Source organism: Ranitomeya variabilis, chromosome 4 (assembly GCF_051348905.1).
Source record: "Ranitomeya variabilis isolate aRanVar5 chromosome 4, aRanVar5.hap1, whole genome shotgun sequence".
Taxonomy (NCBI): Eukaryota; Metazoa; Chordata; class Amphibia; order Anura; family Dendrobatidae; genus Ranitomeya; species Ranitomeya variabilis.
Genome location: NC_135235.1, coordinates 479,934,703 through 479,957,551, shown reverse-complemented (window position 1 = coordinate 479,957,551; position 22,849 = coordinate 479,934,703). Strand labels below are relative to the sequence as shown.

General features: G+C 43.4%; 1 protein-coding gene across 2 annotated transcripts in view; it reads left to right on the top strand.

Moving 5' to 3' along the window:
• Nucleotides 1–22,849, top strand: part of SEPTIN9 (septin 9) — a 354,855-nt gene that overhangs the window by 138,356 nt on the left and 193,650 nt on the right. Inside the window, exon 1 of one of the 2 annotated variants that reach the window (XM_077251858.1) lies at nucleotides 1,620–1,905. The exons of the other annotated variant lie outside the window; for it this stretch is intronic. Within the exon in view, the coding sequence (XP_077107973.1) occupies nucleotides 1,884–1,905 (22 nt within the window). The 5' untranslated portion in view covers nucleotides 1,620–1,883. Of the gene's footprint in view, nucleotides 1–1,619; nucleotides 1,906–22,849 lie in introns of those variants that run through there. 2 annotated transcript variants of the gene reach the window in all.

Sequence of the window (22,849 nt, the reverse complement as noted above, 5' to 3'; positions counted from 1 at the left end):
TACAAAGCCTGGTGTAGGCGGGGTTAGCTTCCTCAGCTCTGCTTCATGCTAAATCTAAAAACACTGATTGTACTAGAACGGCTGCACACTGCAAACTAAGTGATACATCGTTGGATTCAGCTTCTCTTTGCCTGCTATCAGATGAGGTAGCAAAAACTTGCTTACAGATTACCTTTAATGGAATAGGTAATATTAAAAGTACAAAAGCAAGAAAACTTCTTTGATTAAAAAAACAATTGCCCTAATTTACTATTTTGGATGCATCAAATTGCTCCTTCTTTTTGGCTCACATCAGTCAAGACAAATTTTTTATTGACTTTCTTCCAAAAAGACCAGATGCATGCATCTTGCTAGACATTTTTTTTAAGTATCTGGAAAAGTTGGCAAAGGTTTAGCGAGTTTAAAATACGCAAGATTTATTATTGTCATGAGCCAGTTTTTTAAGAGTAGATTTATTATCTAATTTAAAGGGAGTCCATTACCCCAAATTGAATTTTGCATGGGCTATACAATGTTGTAGGGGACTTGGCCCCTATAGGAACCAGGGGAAGAACTCTAATATGCAAATGAGGAGGCAAAATGGCACACCAAACTCTTGGCCAGACCCAGGGTGCACTAAAGCCTCCTCATTTGCATATGAATTAAAAATTATTTTCTCAGGCATTGAACCAGGAACAAATGTAAGTGCTAGTATGGCTGTAATAGGGGCTAAGTCCCCAGCAACACTGTATAACCCTTTTAAAATGCATTTTGGGCATCACAGGCTCCCAATAACTCAACCAAAAATGTGTGAGTTTGAGAAAACATCTACATTCGAGCAAGATGAGCCATATCACACAGCATACAACACAGTGATAAATTGGACTACTTAGTCTTTACACAGACTTATCGGCCGCCAATTGGTAAATCTTTACCAATTGGCAGTGGTTTAATAGTGTATTTACACAGTAAATGTGCACCAATCAATCTGTAGTAGATCCCTCAACGCTCATAGGTTGCCATTGTCCCCAGCAGTGCAAGTCCTGTTTTTGCAGCTCAGGTTTATATTGACTCCCTATTAGACAACATCAGGAGATGTGGGGTAGTGTCTTGTTGTATTTTGAAGGGTTAGGTAAAGAAAGAAAGAGAAACACGGTGCCTCCTAGCACCGCATCCTCAAAATGGATTTGTAATATCAAGCTAGAACGTGTTGCAGTGACTTTACGTTGTTAACTTTTTGCCTGTGTGTTGTTTTCATGTTGAATCTCCTAAGTACTCCATCCAGACTTTCTCGACCAATAGCGCCAATGACTCAATATTTTTCTCCAGATTTCTTTTTAATTATTATATTTTATGGTAATGTTTTACTTGAGATTTTCTACTTTTGCAGTGCAATTCTATACATTTGTAAATGACTGTTCTATAATCCACATTATTTGATCAATCTGGCACCTATCAGATCCAACTGATGCTGGACAGTAAACAGAGAAATAGAAAGAGTTGAAAACTAAGTTAAAGAATAGAATAAAGAGAAGGAAATGAATGGTTAAAAGATTAAATAGGAAGGAGGAGGGCTGGAAAACGAGAAGTAGCTGGTAACTGCAGCTCTGACAGAATGAAAACGTAGAAAAAGGCAGAGTTGGAAAACAAACTGGTGAGACTCAGACAAAGGAAAAGCCGGAGAGAAGACAGACAAAGAGGGAGGAGATAACCAGAGACATAAGTGTAACCGGTGAAGAGAGAACATTAGAGGGTGAATGAGGAAAGTAGAAGGAGGGAGAAAGTGAGAGGCAGGGAAGGATACAGAAGACTGAAGGAGTGGAAAGGGGAGGACAGAGAAAGTCACCGCCTCCCAAACAGGGGCAGAGAGGCCGGGCTGCAGATAAACTGATGCTGGGGGAGTGATGGACAAGGAGCGCATTTCAGGTAGGGAATACTGCTCCAAAGTTTATTCTGCATTTACAGTTTTTAACACTTTAACCCTTATTCACTATGTGATGAGTCGTAATGAGAAGAAAGATCACTCTAGGACTCAATCGAAGGATAACATCTCCAGTCTTTTTAACCCATTTGGTTCTAATACATATTCCGAGTCATGCAATGCATAAAACCTTACAATGTGGAAAAAGGGATCTGTAACTTGATTGGCATACAATATATATATATATATATATATATATATATATATATATATATATATACTGTATATACATACGCATTGCATCTGTATCTGCCATTAGACTGTGATGGGTCAAAGTTTGAATGGGAACCAATGTAGCTGTATCTACTAGTATCGGTTGAACTAGAGTTATGAGTCTTATGAATACGGAGGAGACCTTATCACTTGTTAAGATATTGTCTTGAATCATGATCAGCCCTCCCTTCCCATTTTTCATTTTCCACAGTTTCTTCCTCTTCTTGCGGCACCTCCTAACTTCCTCATGGCTTCTGGTAGTTGGGATGTGAGGGAGGAGTGACTTAAGACCCTATCTGAACCCACTCAGTATTCCTTCTCTTTTCCTTTGGGGCTTCATTTTCATTGAGTGACCACCCGATAAAGAAACATTGGAAATCTGCTTGCTTTGCCAGCCATAACTTGGCATTGCAATTGAACATGCTACAGAGTATAGGCGTGCTGAGTAGGACTGTACACTCAGTGTCCTACAAAGCTTCTTCTGTTTGCAAGCTGACCAGCAGAACCTACTCCTGACAGTATTTTTTGTCTACAACCAAGTGTGTTCTTTTAAAGTTGTTGATGTGGGATAAGGGTGGTAAAACTTGTTCTGTGCACACAGACGCGGGCACTGTCAAAAGTAGCTTTCCAGTGGTTAAAGGGTTTTTTGAAAGGGGAGGTCTAGATTTTGCCTGCCACGTGAGCAGATCATACTGAAAGCCTTAGTGGTGCAGCAGGATGGACCTTGTCGCGATCCGCATCATCTCTGTGTCATCGTCTGGTCATTTGTTCTCTTCTAGGGTTTTGTCATTTTTGTGTTAGTCACTCTATGCTATTTGATTGCAAAGATCAATGTGGAAAGATGATAGCAGGAAGGAAACAGCTGTCATTAAATGGGCCTGTAAAGAACAATGCAGAAAGGTTGAACCGCGCTAAAGAATAATTGCATCAACAAGCATCGTATTCTTTACCACCGGGTTTTGCCCAATAGCACACCGCTATCAAATGGTTAATTCCATAGGACTGAGACTTTATTAAACTGCACATGACAATTACAAAGGCCAGAAAAAGAAAATCAGAAATCAGCATGTGCAGACCAAGCCATCACCAGGAGGATGTGGTCACCAAGGAATTGCTGTCAGCACATTACTCACAGACAGGCGGGGGCTCACCACGTACAGCTCAGCTATGTCACAGGCGAAGAGTCTGAATACTCAGACCAGCCAACACTGAGCTGACTTCTATGGTAGGAGAGGTTATATCAGTGACTTATGGCAATGAATGATGATATAGGCTGCTTTCCGATCTATTAACACCAAAGATTCTGATCAAGTGGTTTAAATGGGATCTGAGCACCGATGGGCACAGAAACTAGAGGGCCCTGTGCAAGAACAGCTTATGGGACCTTGGCAGGTCAAGAGGTCATCATAATGCACAATTCTTTCTGCTGTGGAGGTGGCCCCCTTATCTCATGGGTCCTTGTGCGATATGTCCGCCTCTGAATCTGAGACTCGCTTACAAGGAGTACCACATCATGGTATATAAAGTATGGCGGCTTGTTTTTTGTGAGACAAGATGATGTTTTCTGCGGTACCATTTTTATTTACATTCAACTTTTTTATCGCATTTTATTCCACTTTTTGTTCAGTGGTATGATGATAAAGATAGTTTTCTGCCACTTTTTTTTTACGTTGTTCACTGAAGTGGTTAACTAGTGGGACAGTTTTATAGGTCAGGTCGTTCCGGACGCGGTAATACCAAATATGTGTACTTTGTTTATTTTTGCTTTTTTCATAAACATACTGTATGTGTTTATTGGATTCATATTTTTTTCTTTTTTGGGGTGTCTTTATTTTGTGATTGATTTTTTTATATATATATTTTTACAATTTTTAAAAACTTTTTTTTTTTTTTACTTTTTTACTTTGTCCCAGGATGGGACATCAACTTTCCTTGCCCCTAATACTCTGCAATGCTTTTGCATTGCAAGGAATTCGATCTGTGCATCAAAGACGGGGAGGAGGCATATCAGTTCCTGCTCTGAGCAGGAGCTTACAGGCCACCGTAGCTGGGTAACCTTGCCGCCATCTTTCATGCAAGGGTCACCATGGAGACCATAAGCACAATGCGATCGCAATAGCATTGTGCCGATCGGAACAGAGAGGGAGCTTCGTCCCTTACTATGCCGATCAGTGTCTCTGTCACTATTGACAGCAGCATCAGAGGGATTAAACGCCCTTGATCGGTGCTAGCAACGATCTTGGGCATTGCCGCAGAGTGTTAGCTCTCATATAGTGCTGACACCAGCTTCTGATCGCGCTGGTGCTCAGAGTGAGCCTGTGCAATCATCGCATCATACATGTATGGTGGTTTACTAGAATGCACCTCCTGCAGCGCCGTACATATACGGCGAATGTCTTGAAAGGGTTAACGCTTATTGCTGATTCTATCGATTCCTAAATACTATAAAGCTCACAGATGAATTAGACGTGCACGGCATGATGGTCGTGTCATTTCATGTGACTTGCTAGGAACCGCACAATTTATAACTTGAGTGATTCAAAAAGAAAAAGTCCAGATTTCTCACTTTGTAACAATTTTCTGAGAAGCCACCAAAAATTAACAGAATAAAAATCATGAGGACATGTACTGTTGCAGCTGCAATCAAACTTATTAAGCCTCCATAGTAAATTAGGTTTATTATGAAAATTACCAAACTTTCTTCTATTTGCAATAAACCAAGAACAATTTAAATAGCTCAATACAACGAATATAATAAGTGGATTCTTCAAATTCAGCATGGAATGCCATTTGTAATTACTACTGCAGTCTCAGAATTATTCAACCCCTTCATCAGAAGAGTGTTTAGTAGGTAGTGCAGCCCCTTTGACTGTTATGACTTGTTGCAAATGTATAGTCAGAGACTAGCTTCTGGCTGCATTCCTAATGAATCTTAGCCCATTCCTCAAGTGTAATGGCCTCCAGTGTACCTATATTCTTAGGTTTGTGTGCAGCAACCACCTTCTTAATATCCTACAAAAGATTTTCTATGAGGTTCTTGTTGGGAGATTGTGACGGCTACTTTAGAATTTTCCAGGACTTCTTCTGAAACAAGTCTTGGTGGACTTTGATTTATGCTGCTGGGATTATTGTCGTGTTGGAAGGTTCAATGATTACCAAGCTTCAGCTTCCTCACAGAACGCATGATGTTTTCTCCTACAAATTTCAGATTTTTAAAAAATCTATCATTGTCTCCACACACTGCAGGTTTTCAGCTTCTGAGGAGGCAAAGCAGCCCCAGAACATCACTGACCCACTGCTATGCTTCATTTTAGGCATCACTGAGCCACTGCCATGCTCCACTGTTGGCAGATTGTTCTTTTTGGTATATAATTCATTCTTCTACCTCCATACATACCGCTGATCCATAGTACAAATAAATCCAGTTTCATCGCAATATAGAATATATAAAATCCCCAAACACTTATGGCTATTTTATATGGTTTAAGCATATTGTAGTCATATTTTATTGTGCTTTTCAGTAGAGGCTATGTTTTGAAGTTCAAGCATGGAGTCATTTAGAGTTTAGTATGTGACTTACTGTGCAAACTGAAATCACAGTGCTTCCTGCCTCCAAATCATGCTACAAGTGTTTGGCAGTAATCTTAGGGGTGTTTTGACCACCTACCTCTTCAGGAATTTTGTGGGAGTGATAGCTTCCTCATTCTGCATGTCTAGGTAGTGTAGGCAGGGTTCCTATTTTCCTTGTTTGTGCAAAGCAATGAGCTTTTCTCTAAACTTTATGGTCCACTCTCGACAACTGAAAAGTATTAATGAACTTAAGACCATTGCCCATAAGGAAAGGTCTAAGATTACTCAGGAATGCTGCCACAAGCTTGTGTCTATGTATCAGGTTTGTAATATGTCATAAAAGCCATAGCAAAGGTGCTCTACTAAGTACATGAAGGGGTTTAATTATTCTGAGACTGCAATAGTTATTAAAAGTGTGATTTGGGGTTGAATTTGGAGAAGCAACTTGTTTTCTAAGGTGTGTTGAGATATTTAGATTGTCATAAACCGATCAAATAAGAACAAATAACAGAAAGTTTGGAAATTTTGGTAACAAAACTAATTTGCAACAGGAGTTGAATTATTTTGATTGCGGCTGACTCTAGCAGCAGAGAGCGTCTACATGTTACTGATTACAGAAGTCATACTGACAAAGTTACTTTATATAATAGAAAATGACCATGGTCCTTGAAGTAAGCCAAATTCCACTGACAATGATGTTAGCCGTCTATTTGCTCTTTTTATGTATGAATGGATCTTTGTCACTACAGAAACAGGGTTTCTCACCTTGATGTTATGTCACTAACTCATTAACTTTTACAGAAAAAAATCTGATAGAGAACAAGTAAGATGTCTATACTTTTGGCTGTAGCACAAGTATAGATATGAGACAATATTTTCAATGCATCACATATTTGTGCTGAAGATGTGAGTCGATAGGGCAGCATTAAAGATATAAAGATTGTGGATGAATTTCTGGGTTTGTTTTAGATTAGATTACCATTAGAGATTTCATAGGAGTTGTCAAACAGCTTGCCCTGACTCCTGACAACTTAGATCCCATCTACTGCAAAATCTGAAAACAGTTGCGTTAAGACCCTATTTAATTTAGATAATCAATGTTGAGGCCAGCAGCTATCTCACCCGACTTTCAATCACAGGAGTCATCAACGTGCTGATCGTTCCTCTGTTCTCTATGAGAAAGCTCCGGTTTTGGTTTATCTCTTAGAGAATGAAATAATCTGATCCTTATCTTCTCTGTCATCATAGGTTGGGGATGATTTGGCAGGCCACCATACACATTAGACTGTTGGCCGATCCCATCGATATTGCCAGATTTGGCTGACATTATACTAATGTGTATGGGGGTCTTAAGGCTTTTGGTGATTGTTCGGAATAACAGACCAATAAGATCAAATTCAAACATTCCTCCTTAATAGTGTTGAGCGATACCGTCCGATACTTGAAAGTATCGGTATCGGAAAGTATCGGCCGATACCGGCAAAGTATCGGATCTAATCCGATACCGATACCCGATACCAATACAAGTCAATGGGACTCATGTATCGGACGGTATTCCTGATGGTTCCCAGGGTCTGAAGGAGAGGAAACTCTCCTTCAGGCCCTGGGAACCATAATAATGTGTAAAATAAAGAATTAAAATAAAAAATATTGCTATACTCACCTCTCCGACGCAGCCTGCACCTTACCGAGGGAACCGGCAGCGTTGTTTGCTTAAAATTCGCGCTTTAACTTCCTTACGTGAAGTCCCGGCTTGTGATTGGTCGCGTCGCCCATGTGACCGCGACGCGACCAATCACAACGCCGGAACGTAATTTTAAAATCCTGAAGGACCTAAAATTACGTCACGGCTTGCTGTGATTGGTTGCGTCGCGGCCACATGGGCGGCACGCGACCAATCAGAAGCCGTGACGTCACGGAAGGAAGGAAAAGCGCGAATTTTAAGCAAACAACGCTGCCGGTTCCCTCGGTAAGGTGCAGGCTGCGTCGGAGAGGTGAGTATAGCAATATTTTTTATTTTAATTCTTTCTTTTACACATTAATGTTGTTTCGATACCGATACCCGATACCACAAAAGTATCGGATCTCGGTATCGGAATTCCGATACCCGCAAGTATCGGCCGATACCCGATACTTGCGGTATCGGAATGCTCAACACTACTCCTTAACCATTGTAGTCTCTATCAATCTGTTGCCTGTTTTGGCCTTTCATGTGGTACGTAAGGAAATTATGATCTTCATGCTTGGAATCTGTTCAACATGCTCTTTTGTGCTTGATCATTGGTGTGGCCAGATCAGTGGCAGTCCCAGAAACCCCTTTCAGACTTTTACTTATCTTTATTTTAGATAACATTATTTATCTAGTTGACGTTAATTATACTTTTGTATTATTGTCTCCCTGTAATCCACTGCATAAATTGATAAATAACTTGATAAGTGGGTGTTACTATTTCCCTGGGGAAAGAGGTGTGTCAATATACAGTCTTGTGCACTGATTGGACAGAGTAAGAGCGTGCAAGGATACATTCCCAATGGAACACCCAGTTTAGATACAGCTAAAAAAAAATGGATGCACAGGTGATATAGCGTACAATCCCGCACCTATGAGTATTTTTACATTTTCAGTTCTGTCAGTGTTCTGATCTCCTTTACTTATCCCCATATGCACCTTGTTTTATGAACTGCTATCTGGAATTAAAGGTGGGTTAAAATTAAAGAATAATAATAATTACTGTAATTGCTCACACAAGGAAACCAGAGAACACAGGCAACAAGCTCTAGGGACGCCGAGTTCTCCAATTAGATCAGTTGCCTATCATTTCCTTCTCCACTTCCTGGTAGAATGACGCAGAACAAATCGTTCAAATGTTTTTCAATTATCCTTGATCAAATCTGGTTTACTCTATTAGATAACACTAAGCTGAAAGGAGATATAAAGATAGCACCAGCATGATGCCTAACACATGAACTCTTATACACCAATAGACATGTAGATCAGCTGAGGAGACACAGTTAGGCCCACACCTGGAAGGGAAACTGCAATCAGAAAATGATCTATTGTTTAAATCAGCGTTTTTATTTTTCATATCCCAATCTTTATACAGTGTATATATAAAAAAAATAGTAAGCTTGCAATTTTCACACTGGCCACTGGGGCTGTTTTAGACTCAGTCATACTTCCTGTTCTTTCAGGAATAGTTTTCAGCAGGCTACTTATCAGCAGAAGCAGGATTGAAATTACAGGTAACACCTCTATACATGGGCGCAACAACTGTGATCACAATGGTGCAAGTGGGGGACCGCCGACGCCAGCAGAAACTTCAAATCCGAGGACGCATATCCAGTTGAAGTGTATTGTGGTGCACAGACTCATCGAATCTGTGCGCAACAATACACGCTGCCAGCTAATCAGAGGCCAGTTGCTGACAACGGCGTACATGTGACTGGTAGCGCATTGTAGTGACATCATATGCGCACGTCGCTTACACGCTGAAGTCAGCTGCCGGCTTCAGAAGAGGATGCTGTGCATCGTGGGAGCAGAGGGAAGGTAAGTATAATCAGGTTTTTTTTTTGTTGGAACATTTTAAAAAGAGAAAACACACACAATGTAAGCCTAAAAGGTTGGGAAAGGAAGTGGAGGAGGTAGGAAAGTTAGCAAGATTTTAATAGGGGGAAAGGACCTGAAAGGAAGGAAAAAAGTGATCCCTAAGAAAATAAGGAAAGAGGAGACAAAGTGTATAAAAAGCTGTCTCTAAAATTAACATGCACAGAAAGTTAATTATTAAAATTATAGCTTTGTCCTCATTATGAGCTAAATTCTGAAAGACAGGAAAATTAGTAAAACACACATGGTATATTAGAAGTAGCTTAAGTACATTTCGACCAAGACAATTGTTTTTTTTTCTATGCATTAAAGAACAACGGCAGAACGGGGACATATACCAGGGTGGGGCAGGGAATAAGGGACATATAACCAGGATGTGGCCTAGGATAAGAGACATATACCAGGATAACGGATATCTTACCAGAATGGGGCCTAGGATAAGGAACATATATCAGGATAAGGGACATATTACAAGAATGGGGCCCAGGATAAAGGACATATACCAGGATAAGAGACATGTTACCAGCATGGTGCCCAGTATAAGGAAGTTATACCAGGATAAGGGCCATATTACCAGGATGGGGCCCAGGATAAGGGACATATACCAGGATAAGGGACATTTTACCAACATGGGACCCAGGATAAGGGACATATACCAGGATAAGGGACATATTACCAGCATGGGGCTCAGAATAACGGACATATAAGGGACATATTACCAGGATGAGGTCCAGGATAATGTATCAGGATAAGGGACATATTAACAACATGAGCACAGGATAAGGGACATATACCAGGATAAGGGACATATTACCAGCATGGGGGTATATAACAGGATGGGGGATATATATAACAGAATGGATGACATATGTATTAACCACGATACCATATCTTGCACCAGGGCCCATCGGACTCTAGTTATGCCACTGCCTCCATACATAGCTGATAGCACAGGAACCACCAATTACAATAGGCAAATGTCACAGCTGATCCTTTTCTTCCGCCTCTTTCACAATGAACTTTGTCCATGCTCATTAGACGCTTCAGTACAAAAGGTAGGGTCAGATTCTATTCATTGTGGCTAATGCTAATGTGTTATTTCCTGAAACAACAGGAAGTTAATGTCTAAGGCTGGTTTCACACTTGCGTTTTGATCTGCAGCGTTTTAGCGCTAAAAAACGCATGCGTTAACGCATGCTTTTTTTAGCATGCGTTTTGACGCGTTTTCGGCAACGCATGCGTTTTTTTGACGCGTGCATTTAGTTGCAGAAATGCAACCTGTAGTAATTTCTAGCGGCGTTTTTTTGCCGCAAAAAAACGCATGCGTTTATTCGCGGCAAAAAAATGTATTGCTGTCTATGTAAACGCATGCGTTTTTAAGCACATGCGTTTGCATGCGTTTTTAAACGCATGCATTTCTATAGAAAAACACAAGAAAACACAAAAAAAACCAAGAAAACCCTAACCCTAACCCTAACCCTTGGGTTACTAGGGATCCTAACTGTTGTGACTTCTGCTCTTGGGCTCCCTCCTGTGGTTGTTGGTGGTAGTGCAGTTGTCTTGGGGTTGTAATCCAGGGCAGGTGTTTCTGCTGATTGCAGCTCTATTAGGTATTTAGGTGTGCAGGATCCATGAGTCCTTGCCAGTTGTCCATTGTTCTTGGAGGGATTGCATCTCTCTCTGGCTCCTCATGCCCTGCTGCCAATTCAGCTAAGATAAGTGTCTGGTTTTTCCTCTCTGTGCACACATGCAGTGTGCTTTGCAATTCAGTGCAATTAATTGTGTTTTTTGTCCAGCTTAGACTTTGTTTGGATTTTTCAGTCATGCTGGATTCTCAGGAGATGCAGATATACTTTCTATGTCTTAGTTAGATGTAGAATATTTGTATTATCTGCTGTGGATATTTTTAGGATTTTAATACTGACCACTTAGAATTCTGTCCTATCCTTTTCTATTTAGCTAGAAGTGCCTCTTTTGCTAAATCCTGTTTTTTCTGCCTGCGTGTGTTTTTCCTCTTATACTCACAGTCAATATTTGTGGGGGGGCTGCCTAAACCTTTGGGGTTCTGCTCTGAGGCAAGATAGAATTCCCATTTCCATCTATAGGGGTATTTAGTCCTCCGGCTGTGTCGAGGTGTCTAGGACGTGTTAGGTAGATCCCACGGCTACTTCTAGTTGCGGTGTTAGTTTAGGGTTTGCGGTCAGTACAGGTACCACCAACTCCTGAGAAAGTCTTTCATGCGGCTCCAAGGTCACCGGATCATAACAGTACAACTGGCCAACAATGAGTTAAATGCATCTCAGAAGAAGGGAAGAAAGAGCCATTTTTTTTCTGTAGCCTGCTTTGTCTTTTCTTCCCTCTTTTCCTCTGGGTGACTGAGGAGTCTTGTGCTAGCATGGATGTTCAGGGATTAGTTTCTCGTATAGACCAGCTTGCTGCTAGGGTACAGGGTATTTCTGATTATATTGTTCAGACTCTGCTTTTAGAGCCTAGGATTCCTACTCCTGATTTGTTTTTTGGGGACAGGTCCAAATTTTTGAGTTTTAAAAACAATTGTAAACTGTTTTTTGCTCTGAAGCCTCGTTCCTCTGGTGATCCCATTCAGCAGGTTAAAATTGTCATCTCCCTGCTGCGTGTCGACCCTCAGGATTGGGCATTTTCCCTGGAATCTGGGAATCCGGCCTTGCTTAATGTAGATGCCTTTTTTTCAGGCTCTAGGATTATTATATGATGAACCAAATTCTGTGGATCAAGCGGAGAAGACCTTGTTGGCCCTGTCTCAGGGTCAAGAAGCGGCAGAATTGTATTGTCAGAAATTTAGAAAATGGTCTGTGCTGACTAAATGGAATGAGGATGCTTTAGCGGCAATTTTCAGAAAGGGTCTTTCTGAATCTGTTAAAGATGTTATGGTGGGGTTTCCCACGCCTGTTGCTCTGAGTGATTCTATGTCTCTGGCCATTCAGATTGATCGGCGCTTGCGGGAGCGCAGAACTGTGCGCGCTGTGGCGTTGTCCTCAGAGCAGATGCCTGAGCCTATGCAGTGTGATAGGATTCTGTCTAGAACGGAACAACAAGGATTCAGACGTCAGAATAGGTTGTGTTTTTATTGTGGCGATGCTTCTCATGTCATTTCAGTCTGCCCAAAGCGTACAAAGAGAATTGCTAGTTCAGTTACCATCGGAACTGTACAACCTAAATTTCTGTTATCTGTGACCTTGATCTGCTCATTGTCGTCATTTTCTGTCATGGCGTTTGTGGATTCAGGCGCCGCTTTGAACTTAATGGACTTTGAATTTGCCAGGCGTTGTGGTTTCCCCTTGCAGTCTTTGCAGAACCCTATACCTTTAAGGGGCATTGATGCTACACCTTTGGCTAAAAATAAACCCCAGTTTTGGACACAGGTGACCATGTGCATGGCGCCAGCCCATCAGGAAGATTGTCGTTTTCTGGTGTTGCATAATTTGCATGATGCTATTGTGCTGGGTTTTCCATGGTTGCAGATACATAATCCTGTGTTGGATTGGAAGTCTATGTCTGTGACTAGTTGGTGTTGTCAGGGGGTTCATAATGACGTTCCTGTGATGTCAATCTCCTCTTCCTCCTCTTCTGAAGTTCCAGAGTTTTTGTCTGATTTTCAGGATGTATTCGATGAGCCCAAGTCCAGTTCCCTTCCACCGCATAGGGACTGTGATTGTGCTATTGACTTGATCCCAGGCTGTAAGTTTCCTAAGGGCCGACTTTTCAACCTGTCTGTGCCGGAACATACCGCCATGCGGAGTTATGTTAAGGAGTCTTTGGAGAAAGGGCATATTCGGCCATCTTCTTCACCATTGGGAGCGGGATTTTTCTTTGTTGCTAAGAAGGATGGCTCCTTGAGACCCTGTATTGATTATCGCCTCTTGAATAAGATCACGGTCAAGTTTCAATACCCTTTACCTTTGCATTCCGATTTGTTTGCCAGGATTAAGGGGGCTAGTTGGTTTACTAAAATTGACCTTCGGGGGCATATAATCTTGTTCGTATTAAGCAGGGTGACGAATGGAAAACTGCGTTTAATACGCCCGAAGGCCATTTTGAATACCTTGTGATGCCATTCGGGCTCTCTAATGCTCCATCTGTTTTTCAGTCCTTCATGCATGATATCTTCCGGAATTATCTTGATAAATTCATGATTGTATATTTGGATGACATCTTAATTTTTTCCGATGATTGGGAGTCTCATGTGAAACAGGTCAGGATGGTATTTCAGATCCTTCGTGATAATGCTTTGTTTGTGAAGGGGTCTAAGTGACTCTTTGGAGTGCAGAAGGTTTCTTTTTTGGGCTTCATTTTTTCTCCCTCATCTATAGAGATGGATCCGGTTAAGGTTCAGGCCATTCATGATTGGATTCAGCCCACATCTGTGAAGAGCCTTCAGAAATTTTTGGGCTTTGCTAATTTTTATCGCCGTTTCATTGCTAACTTCTCCAGTGTGGTTAAACCCCTGACCGATTTGACGAAGAAAGGCGCTGATGTAACGAATTGGTCCCCTGTGGCTGTCTCTGCCTTTCAGGAGCTTAAACGCCGATTTACTTCTGCCCCGGTGTTGCGTCAGCCAGATGTTTCTCTTCCGTTTCAGGTTGAGGTTGACGCTTTCGAGATTGGGGCAGGGGCCGTTTTGTCTCAGAGGAATTCTGATGGTTCCTTGATGAAACCGTGTGCCTTCTTTTCCCGTAAGTTTTCGTCTGCTGAACGCAATTATGATGTCGGCAATCGGGAGTTGTTGGCTATGAAGTGGGCGTTTGAGGAATGGCGACATTGGCTTGAGGGAGCCAAGCACCGTATTGTGGTCTTGACCGATCATAAAAATCTGATTTACCTCGAATCTGCCAAACGGCTGAATCCTAGACAGGCTCGATGGTCCCCTGTTTTTCTCCCGTTTTGATTTCGTGGTCTCGTATCTTCCGGGTTGTAAGAATGTTAAGGCTGATGCCCTCTCTAGGAGTTTTTTGCCTGATTCTCCTGAGGTATTGGAGCCGGTCGGCATTCTGAAGGAAGGGGTGGTCCTCTCTGCCATTTCCCCTGATTTGCGACGGGTTCTGCAGGAATTTCAGGCTGACAAACCTGACCGCTGTCCAGTGGGGAAACTGTTTGTTGCGGATAGATGGACTAGTAGAGTGATTTCTGAGGTTCATTGTTCTGTGTTGGCTGGCCATCCTGGTATTTTTGGTACAAGAGATTTGGTTGGTAGGTCCATTTGGTGGCCTTCTTTGTCGCGTGATGTGTGTTCTTTTGTGCAGTCCTGTGGGACTTGTGCGCGGGCCAAGCCTTCTTGTTCCCGTGCTAGTGGGTTGCTTTTGCCTTTGCCGGTCCTGAGAGGCCCTGGACGCATATTTCTATGGATTTTATTTCAGATCTTCCGGTTTCCCGGAGAATGTCGGTTATCTCGGTGGTTTGTGACCGGTTTTCTAAGATGGTTCATTTGGTGCCTTTGCCTAAATTGCCTTCCTCTTCTGATTTGGTTCCGTTGTTTTTTTCAGCATGTGGTTCGTTTGCACCGTATTCCGGAGAATATTGTGTCCGACAGAGGTTCCCAGTTTGTTTCTAGGTTTTGGCGGGCCTTTTGTGCTAGGCTGGGCATTGATTTGTCTTTTTCTTCCGCATTTCATCCTCAGACAAATTGCCAGACCGAGCGAACTAATCAGACTTTGGAAACTTATTGGAGATGCTTTGTGTCTGCTGATCAGGATGATTGGGTGGCTTTCTTGCCATTGGCCGAGTTTGCCCTTAATAATCGGGCTAGTTCGGCTACCTTGGTTTCGCCCTTCTTTTGTAATTTTGGTTTTCATCCTCGTTTTTCTTCGGGGCAAGTTGAACCTTCTGATTGTCCTGGTGTGGATTCTGTGGTTGACAGGTTGCAGCAGATTTGGGCTCATGTGGTGGACAATTTGGTGTTGTCTCAGGAGGAGGCTCAGCGTTTTGCTAACCGTCGTCGGTGTGTTGGTTCCCGGCTTCGGGTTGGGGATTTGGTCTGGTTGTCTTCCCGTCATGTTCCTATGAAGGTTTCTTCCCCTAAGTTTAAGCCTCGGTTTATTGGTCCTTATAGGATTTCTGAGATTATCAATCCGGTGTCTTTTCTTTTGGCCCTTCCGGCCTCTTTTGCCATCCATAATGTTTTCCATAGATCTTTATTGCGGAAATATGTGGTGCCCGTTGTTCCCTCTGTTGATCCTCCTGCTCCTGTGTTGGTTGATGGGGAGTTGGAGTATGTGGTTGAGAAGATTGTGGATTCTCGCTTTTCGAGGCGGAGGCTTCAGTACCTTGTCAAATGGAAGGTTTATGGCCAGGAGGATAATTCTTGGGTTTTTGCCTCTGATGCCCATGCTGCTGATTTGGTCCGTGCCTTTCATCTGGCTCGTCCTGATCGGCCTGGGGGCTCTGGTGAGGGTTCGGTGACCCCTCTTCAAGGGGGGGGGGGGGTACTGTTGTAAATTCTGCTCTTGGGCTCCCTCCTGTGGTTGTTGGTGGTAGTGCAGTTGTCTTGGGGTTGTAATCCAGGGCAGGTGTTTCTGCTGATTGCAGCTCTATTAGGTATTTAGGTGTGCAGGATCCATGAGTCCTTGCCAGTTGTCCATTGTTCTTGGAGGGATTGCATCTCTCTCTGGCTCCTCATGCCCTGCTGCCAATTCAGCTAAGTGTCTGGTTTTTCCTCTCTGTGCACACATGCAGTGTGCTTTGCAATTCAGTGCAATTCATTGTGTTTTTTGTCCAGCTTAGACTTTGTTTGGATTTTTCAGTCATGCTGGATTCTCAGGAGATGCAGATATACTTTCTATGTCTTAATTAGATGTAGAATATTTGTATTTTCTGCTGTGGATATTTTTAGGATTTTAATACTGACCGCTTAGAATTCTGTCCTATCCTTTTCTATTTAGCTAGAAGTGCCTCTTTTGCTAAATCCTGTTTTTCCTGCCTGCGTGTGTTTTTCCTCTTATACTCACAGTCAATATTTGTGGGGGGCTGCCTAAACCTTTGGGGTTCTGCTCTGAGGCAAGATAGAATTCCCATTTCCATCTATAGGGGTATTTAGTCCTCCGGCTGTGTCGAGGTGTCTAGGACGTGTTAGGTACATCCCACGGCTACTTCTAGTTGCGGTGTTAGTTTAGGGTTTGTGGTCAGTACAGGTACCACCAACTCCTGAGAAAGTCTTTCATGCGGCTCCAAGGTCACCGGATCATAACACCTAACCCTAACCTTAACCCTAAGGTTAGGATCCCTAGTAACCCTAGGGTAACGGTTAGGGTTAGGGTTAGAATCCCTAGGGTAACGGTTAGGGTTAGGATCCCTAGTAACCCTAGGAATCCTAACCCTAACCCTAGGGATCCTGTTGTGAATTTGGATTCTGGGCTCCCCCGGTGGCTACTGGTGGTATTGAACTGGTGTCTTCATCTTCTCTGTTCACCTGTTCCCATCAAGATGTGGGAGTCGCTATATAACCTTGCTGCTCTGTTAGTTGCTTGCCGGTCAACAATGTTATCAGAAGCCTCTCTGTGCTTGTTCCTGCTCCTAGACAACTACTAGATAAGTTGGACTCTTGTCCATGTTTGTTTTTGCATTTTTGTTCCAGTTCACAGCTGTAGTTTCGTTACTGTGTCTGGAAAGCTCTTGTGAACAGGAATTGCCACTCTGGTGTTATGAGTTAACGCCAGAGTTTTAAAGTAATTTCTGGATGGTGTTTTGATAGGGTTTTCAGCTGACCATGAAAGTGTCCTTTCTGTCTTCTGCTATGTAGTAAGTGGACCTCAAATTTGCTAAACCTATTTTCATACTACGTTTGTTATTTCATCTTGATTCACCGCCAATACTGTCTCCTTTCGGGGTATTTCTCTAGAGGTGAGCTAGGACTAATATTTTCCTCTGCTAGCTTTATTTAGTCCTCCGGCTGGTGCTGAGCATCTAGAATCAACGTAGGCATGCTACCCGGCCACTGCTAGTTGTGCGTTAGGTTTAGTTCATGGTCAGCTCAGTTTCCATCTTCCAAGAGCTAGTTCCTATATATGCTGATGCTATGATCTCTTGCCATTGAGATCATGACAGTTTGACCGGCCCACTAAAGGGTTAAAATCCTTGGCTGAGAAAGGAGAGAAATAAGTAGTCTGCTGAAATTTTTTTTTTTTTTTTTTCTCTTTGAATGGCTCTGTGTCCACCTGTTTGTAATGGATCTTCAGAGTGTAACTGCAGGTTTGAATAATCTCGCCATGAAGGTACAAAATTTGCAAGATTTTGTTTGTCATGCACCTGTATCTGAGCCGAGAATTCCTTTGCCGGAATTTTTCTCGGGGAATAGATCTGGGTTTCAGAATTTTCGAAATAATTGCAAATTATTTTTGTCCCTGAAATCTCGCTCTGCCGGAGATCCTGCACAGCAGGTCAGGATTGTGATTTCCTTGCTCCGGGGCGACCCTCAAGACTGGGCTTTTTCATTGACACCAGGGGATCCTGCGTTGCTCAATGTGGATGCGTTTTTTCTGGCCTTGGGGTTGCTTTATGACGAACCTCATTTGGAGCTTCAGGCAGAAAAAACTTTGATGTCCCTATCTCAGGGGCAAGATGAAGCGGAAATTTACTGCCAAAGATTCCGTAAATGGTCTGTGCTTACTCAGTGGAATGAGTGCGCCCTGGCGGCGACTTTCAGAGAGGGTCTCTCTGATGCCATTAAGGATATTATGGTGGGGTTCCCTGTGCCTGCGGGTCTGAATGAGTCCATGACAATGGCTATTCAGATCGATAGGCGTTTGCGGGAGCGCAAACCAGTGCACCATCTGGCGGTGTCCACTGAGAAATCGCCAGAGAGTATGCAGTGTGATAGAATTCTGTCCCGAAGCGAGCGGCAGAATTTTAGACGGAAAAATGGGTGGTGTTTCTATTGTGGTGATTCTACTCATGTTATATCAGCATGCTCTAAGCGCACTAAAAAGCTTGGTAAATCTGTTTCCATTTGCACCTTACCGTCTAAGTTTATTCTATCTGTGACCCTGATTTGCTCTTTGTCATCTATTACCACGGACGCCTATGTCGACTCTGGCGCCGCTTTGAGTCTTATGGATTGGTCCTTTGCCAAACGCTGTGGGTATGATTTAGAGCCTTTGGAGACTCCTATTCCTCTGAAGGGGATTGACTCCACCCCATTGGCTAATAATAAACCACAATACTGGACACAAGTAACTATGCGTATTAATCCGGATCACCAGGAGATTATTCGCTTTCTGGTGCTGTATAATCTACATGATGATTTGGTGCTAGGATTGCCTTGGCTGCAATCTCACAACCCAGTCCTCGACTGGAAAGCTATGTCTGTGTTGAGCTGGGGATGTAAGGGGGCTCATGGGGATGTACCTGTGGTTTCCATTTCATCATCTATTCCCTCTGAAATTCCTGAGTTCCTGTCTGACTATCGTGACGTCTTTGAAGAATCCAAGCTTGGTTCGTTACCTCCGCACCGAGAGTGCGATTGTGCCATAGATTTAATCCCGGGTAGTAAATACCCAAAGGGTCGTTTATTTAATCTGTCTGTGCCTGAACATGCTGCTATGCGTGAATATATAAAGGAGTCCTTGGAAAAGGGACATATTCGTCCATCGTCATCTCCCTTAGGAGCCGGTTTTTTCTTTGTGTCAAAAAAAGACGGCTCTTTGAGACCATGTATTGATTATCGGCTTTTGAATAAAATCACTGTTAAATATCAATACCCATTGCCGTTGCTGACTGATTTGTTTGCTCGCATAAAGGGGGCCAAGTGGTTCTCTAAGATTGACCTTCGTGGGGCGTATAATTTGGTGCGAATCAGGCAGGGGGATGAGTGGAAAACCGCATTTAATACGCCCGAGGGCCACTTTGAGTATTGAGTGATGCCTTTTGGTCTTTCAAATGCTCCGTCAGTTTTCCAGTCCTTTATGCATGATATTTTTCGCGATTATTTGGATAAATTTATGATTGTGTATCTGGATGATATTCTGATTTTTTCGGATGACTGGGACTCTCATGTCCAGCAAGTCAGGAGGGTTTTTCAGGTTTTGCGGTCTAATTCTTTGTGTGTGAAGGGTTCTAAGTGTGTTTTTGGGGTACAGAGGATTTCCTTTTTGGGATATATTTTTTCCCCCTCTTCCATTGAAATGGATCCTGTCAAGGTTCAAGCTATTTGTGATTGGACGCAGCCCTCTTCTCTTAAGAGTCTTCAGAAATTTTTGGGCTTTGCTAACTTTTATCGTCGATTTATTGCTGGTTTTTCGGATATTGCTAAGCCATTGACCGATTTGACTAAGAAGGGTGCTGATGTTGCTGATTGGTCCCCTGATGCTGTGGAGGCCTTTCGGGAGCTTAAGCGCCGTTTTTCCTCTGCCCCTGTGTTGCGTCAGCCTGATGTTGCTCTACCTTTTCAGGTTGAGGTCGACGCTTCTGAGATCGGAGCTGGGGCAGTGTTGTCGCAGAAAAGTTCTGACTGCTCCGTGATGAGGCCTTGTGCCTTCTTTTCCCGTAAATTTTCGCCCGCTGAGCGGAATTATGATGTTGGGAATCGGGAGCTTTTGGCCATGAAGTGGGCTTTTGAGGAGTGGCGCCATTGGCTTGAGGGGGCCAGACATCAGGTGGTGGTATTGACGGACCACAAAAATTTGATTTATCTTGAGACCGCCAGGCGCCTGAATCCTAGACAGGCGCGCTGGTCATTATTTTTCTCTCGGTTTAATTTTGTGGTGTCATACCTACCGGGTTCTAAGAATGTTAAGGCGGATGCCCTTTCTAGGAGTTTTGAGCCTGACTCGCCTGGTAACTCTGAGCCCACAGGTATCCTTAAGGATGGAGTGGTATTGTCAGCCGTTTCTCCAGACCTGCGGCGGGCCTTGCAGGAGTTTCAGGCGGATAGACCTGATCGTTGCCCACCTGATAAACTATTTGTTCCTGATGATTGGACCAGTAGAGTCATCTCTGAGGTTCATTCTTCTGCGTTGGCAGGTCATCCTGGCATTTTTGGTACCAGGGATTTGGTGGCAAGGTCCTTCTGGTGGCCTTCCCTGTCACGAGATGTGCGAGGCTTTGTGCAGTCTTGTGACGTTTGTGCTCGGGCCAAGCCTTGTTGTTCTCGGGCTAGTGGATTGTTGTTGCCCTTGCCTATTCCTAAGAGGCCTTGGACGCACATCTCGATGGATTTTATTTCAGATCTGCCTGTTTCTCAGAAGATGTCTGTCATCTGGGTGGTGTGTGACCGTTTCTCTAAGATGGTCCATTTGGTTCCTCTGCCCAAGTTGCCTTCTTCTTCCGAGTTGGTTCCTCTGTTTTTTCAAAATGTTGTTCGTTTGCATGGTATTCCTGAGAATATCGTTTCTGACAGAGGGACCCAATTCGTGTCTAGATTTTGGCGGGCATTCTGTGCTAGGATGGGCATAGATTTATCTTTTTCGTCCGCTTTCCATCCTCAGACGAATGGCCAGACCGAGCAGATTAATCAGACCCTGGAGACATATCTGAGGTGTTTTGTGTCTGCTGACCAGGATGATTGGGTTGCTTTTTTGCCATTGGCGGAGTTCGCTCTCAATAATCGGGCCAGCTCTGCCACTTTGGTGTCCCCGTTTTTCTGTAATTCGGGGTTTCATCCTCGATTTTCCTCTGGTCAGGTGGAATCTTCGGATTGTCCTGGAGTGGATGCTGTGGTGGAGAGATTGCATCAGATCTGGGGGCAGGTGGTGGACAATTTGAGGTTGTCCCAGGAGAAGACTCAGCTTTTTGCTAACCGCCGTCGTCGTGTTGGTCCTCGTCTTCGTGTTGGGGACTTGGTGTGGTTGTCTTCTCGTTTTGTCCCTATGAGGGTCTCTTCTCCTAAGTTTAAGCCTCGGTTCATCGGCCCGTATAAGATATTGGAGATTCTTAACCCTGTTTCCTTCCGTTTGGACCTCCCTGCATCCTTTTCTATTCATAACGTTTTTCATCGGTCATTATTGCGCAGGTATGAGGTACCGGTTGTGCCTTCCGTTGAGCCTCCTGCTCCGGTGTTGGTTGAGGGTGAGTTGGAGTACGTTGTGGAGAAAATCTTAGACTCTCGTGTTTCCAGACGGAGACTCCAGTATCTGGTCAAGTGGAAGGGATACGGCCAGGAGGATAATTCTTGGGTGAATGCATCTGATGTTCATGCCTTTGATCTGGTTCGTGCCTTTCATAGGGCCCATCCTGATCGCCCTGGTGGTTCTGGTGAGGGTTCGGTGCCCCCTCCTTGAGGGGGGGTACTGTTGTGAATTTGGATTCTGGGCTCCCCCGGTGGCTACTGGTGGTATTGAACTGGTGTCTTCATCTTCTCTGTTCACCTGTTCCCATCAAGATGTGGGAGTCGCTATATAACCTTGCTGCTCTGTTAGTTGCTTGCCGGTCAACAATGTTATCAGAAGCCTCTCTGTGCTTGTTCCTGCTCCTAGACAACTACTAGATAAGTTGGACTCTTGTCCATGTTTGTTTTTGCATTTTTGTTCCAGTTCACAGCTGTAGTTTCGTTACTGTGTCTGGAAAGCTCTTGTGAACAGGAATTGCCACTCTGGTGTTATGAGTTAACGCCAGAGTTTTAAAGTAATTTCTGGATGGTGTTTTGATAGGGTTTTCAGCTGACCATGAAAGTGTCCTTTCTGTCTTCTGCTATGTAGTAAGTGGACCTCAAATTTGCTAAACCTATTTTCATACTACGTTTGTTATTTCATCTTGATTCACCGCCAATACATGTGGGGGGCCTCTGTCTCCTTTTGGGGTATTTCTCTAGAGGTGAGCTAGGACTAATATTTTCCTCTGCTAGCTTTATTTAGTCCTCCGGCTGGTGCTGGGCATCTAGAATCAACGTAGGCATGCTACCCGGCCACTGCTAGTTGTGCGTTAGGTTTAGTTCATGGTCAGCTCAGTTTCCATCTTCCAAGAGCTAGTTCCTATATATGCTGATGCTATGATCTCTTGCCATTGAGATCATGACAGGATCCTAACCCTAACCCTTAGGGTTAGGATCCTAACCCTTAGGGTTAGGGTTAGGATCCCTAGGGTTATGGTTAGGGTTAGGGGTAGGGTTATTGTTAGGGTTAGGGGTAGGGTTTGGATCCCTAGGGTTAGGGGTAGGGTTAGGGTTTGGATCCCTAGGGTTAGGGTTAGGGGTAGGGTTAGGGTTTGGATCCCTTTATCACCTTGATGGTGGGGGGTGGCTTATCAGTGACCTGGTGACCAGGACATTCTTCTAATAAAAAGCTACCCCTAACCCTAACCCTAGGGATCCTAACCCTAACCCTAACCCTATGTAATTCTATTAATAGTGGGTTTTCTAGTTGATTTTGATGATTGGCAGCTGTCACACACTTCTCAGCAGGCTTTTCAAAAACGCAAACGCAGGAAAAAACGCATGTAAACGCGTCAAAACGCCGCGTTTTTTTTTCTGCATGCAAAAATGCATGCGTCTAAAAAGCGCAGCGTTTGCATGCGTTTACATGCGTTTTTTCACCACCTGC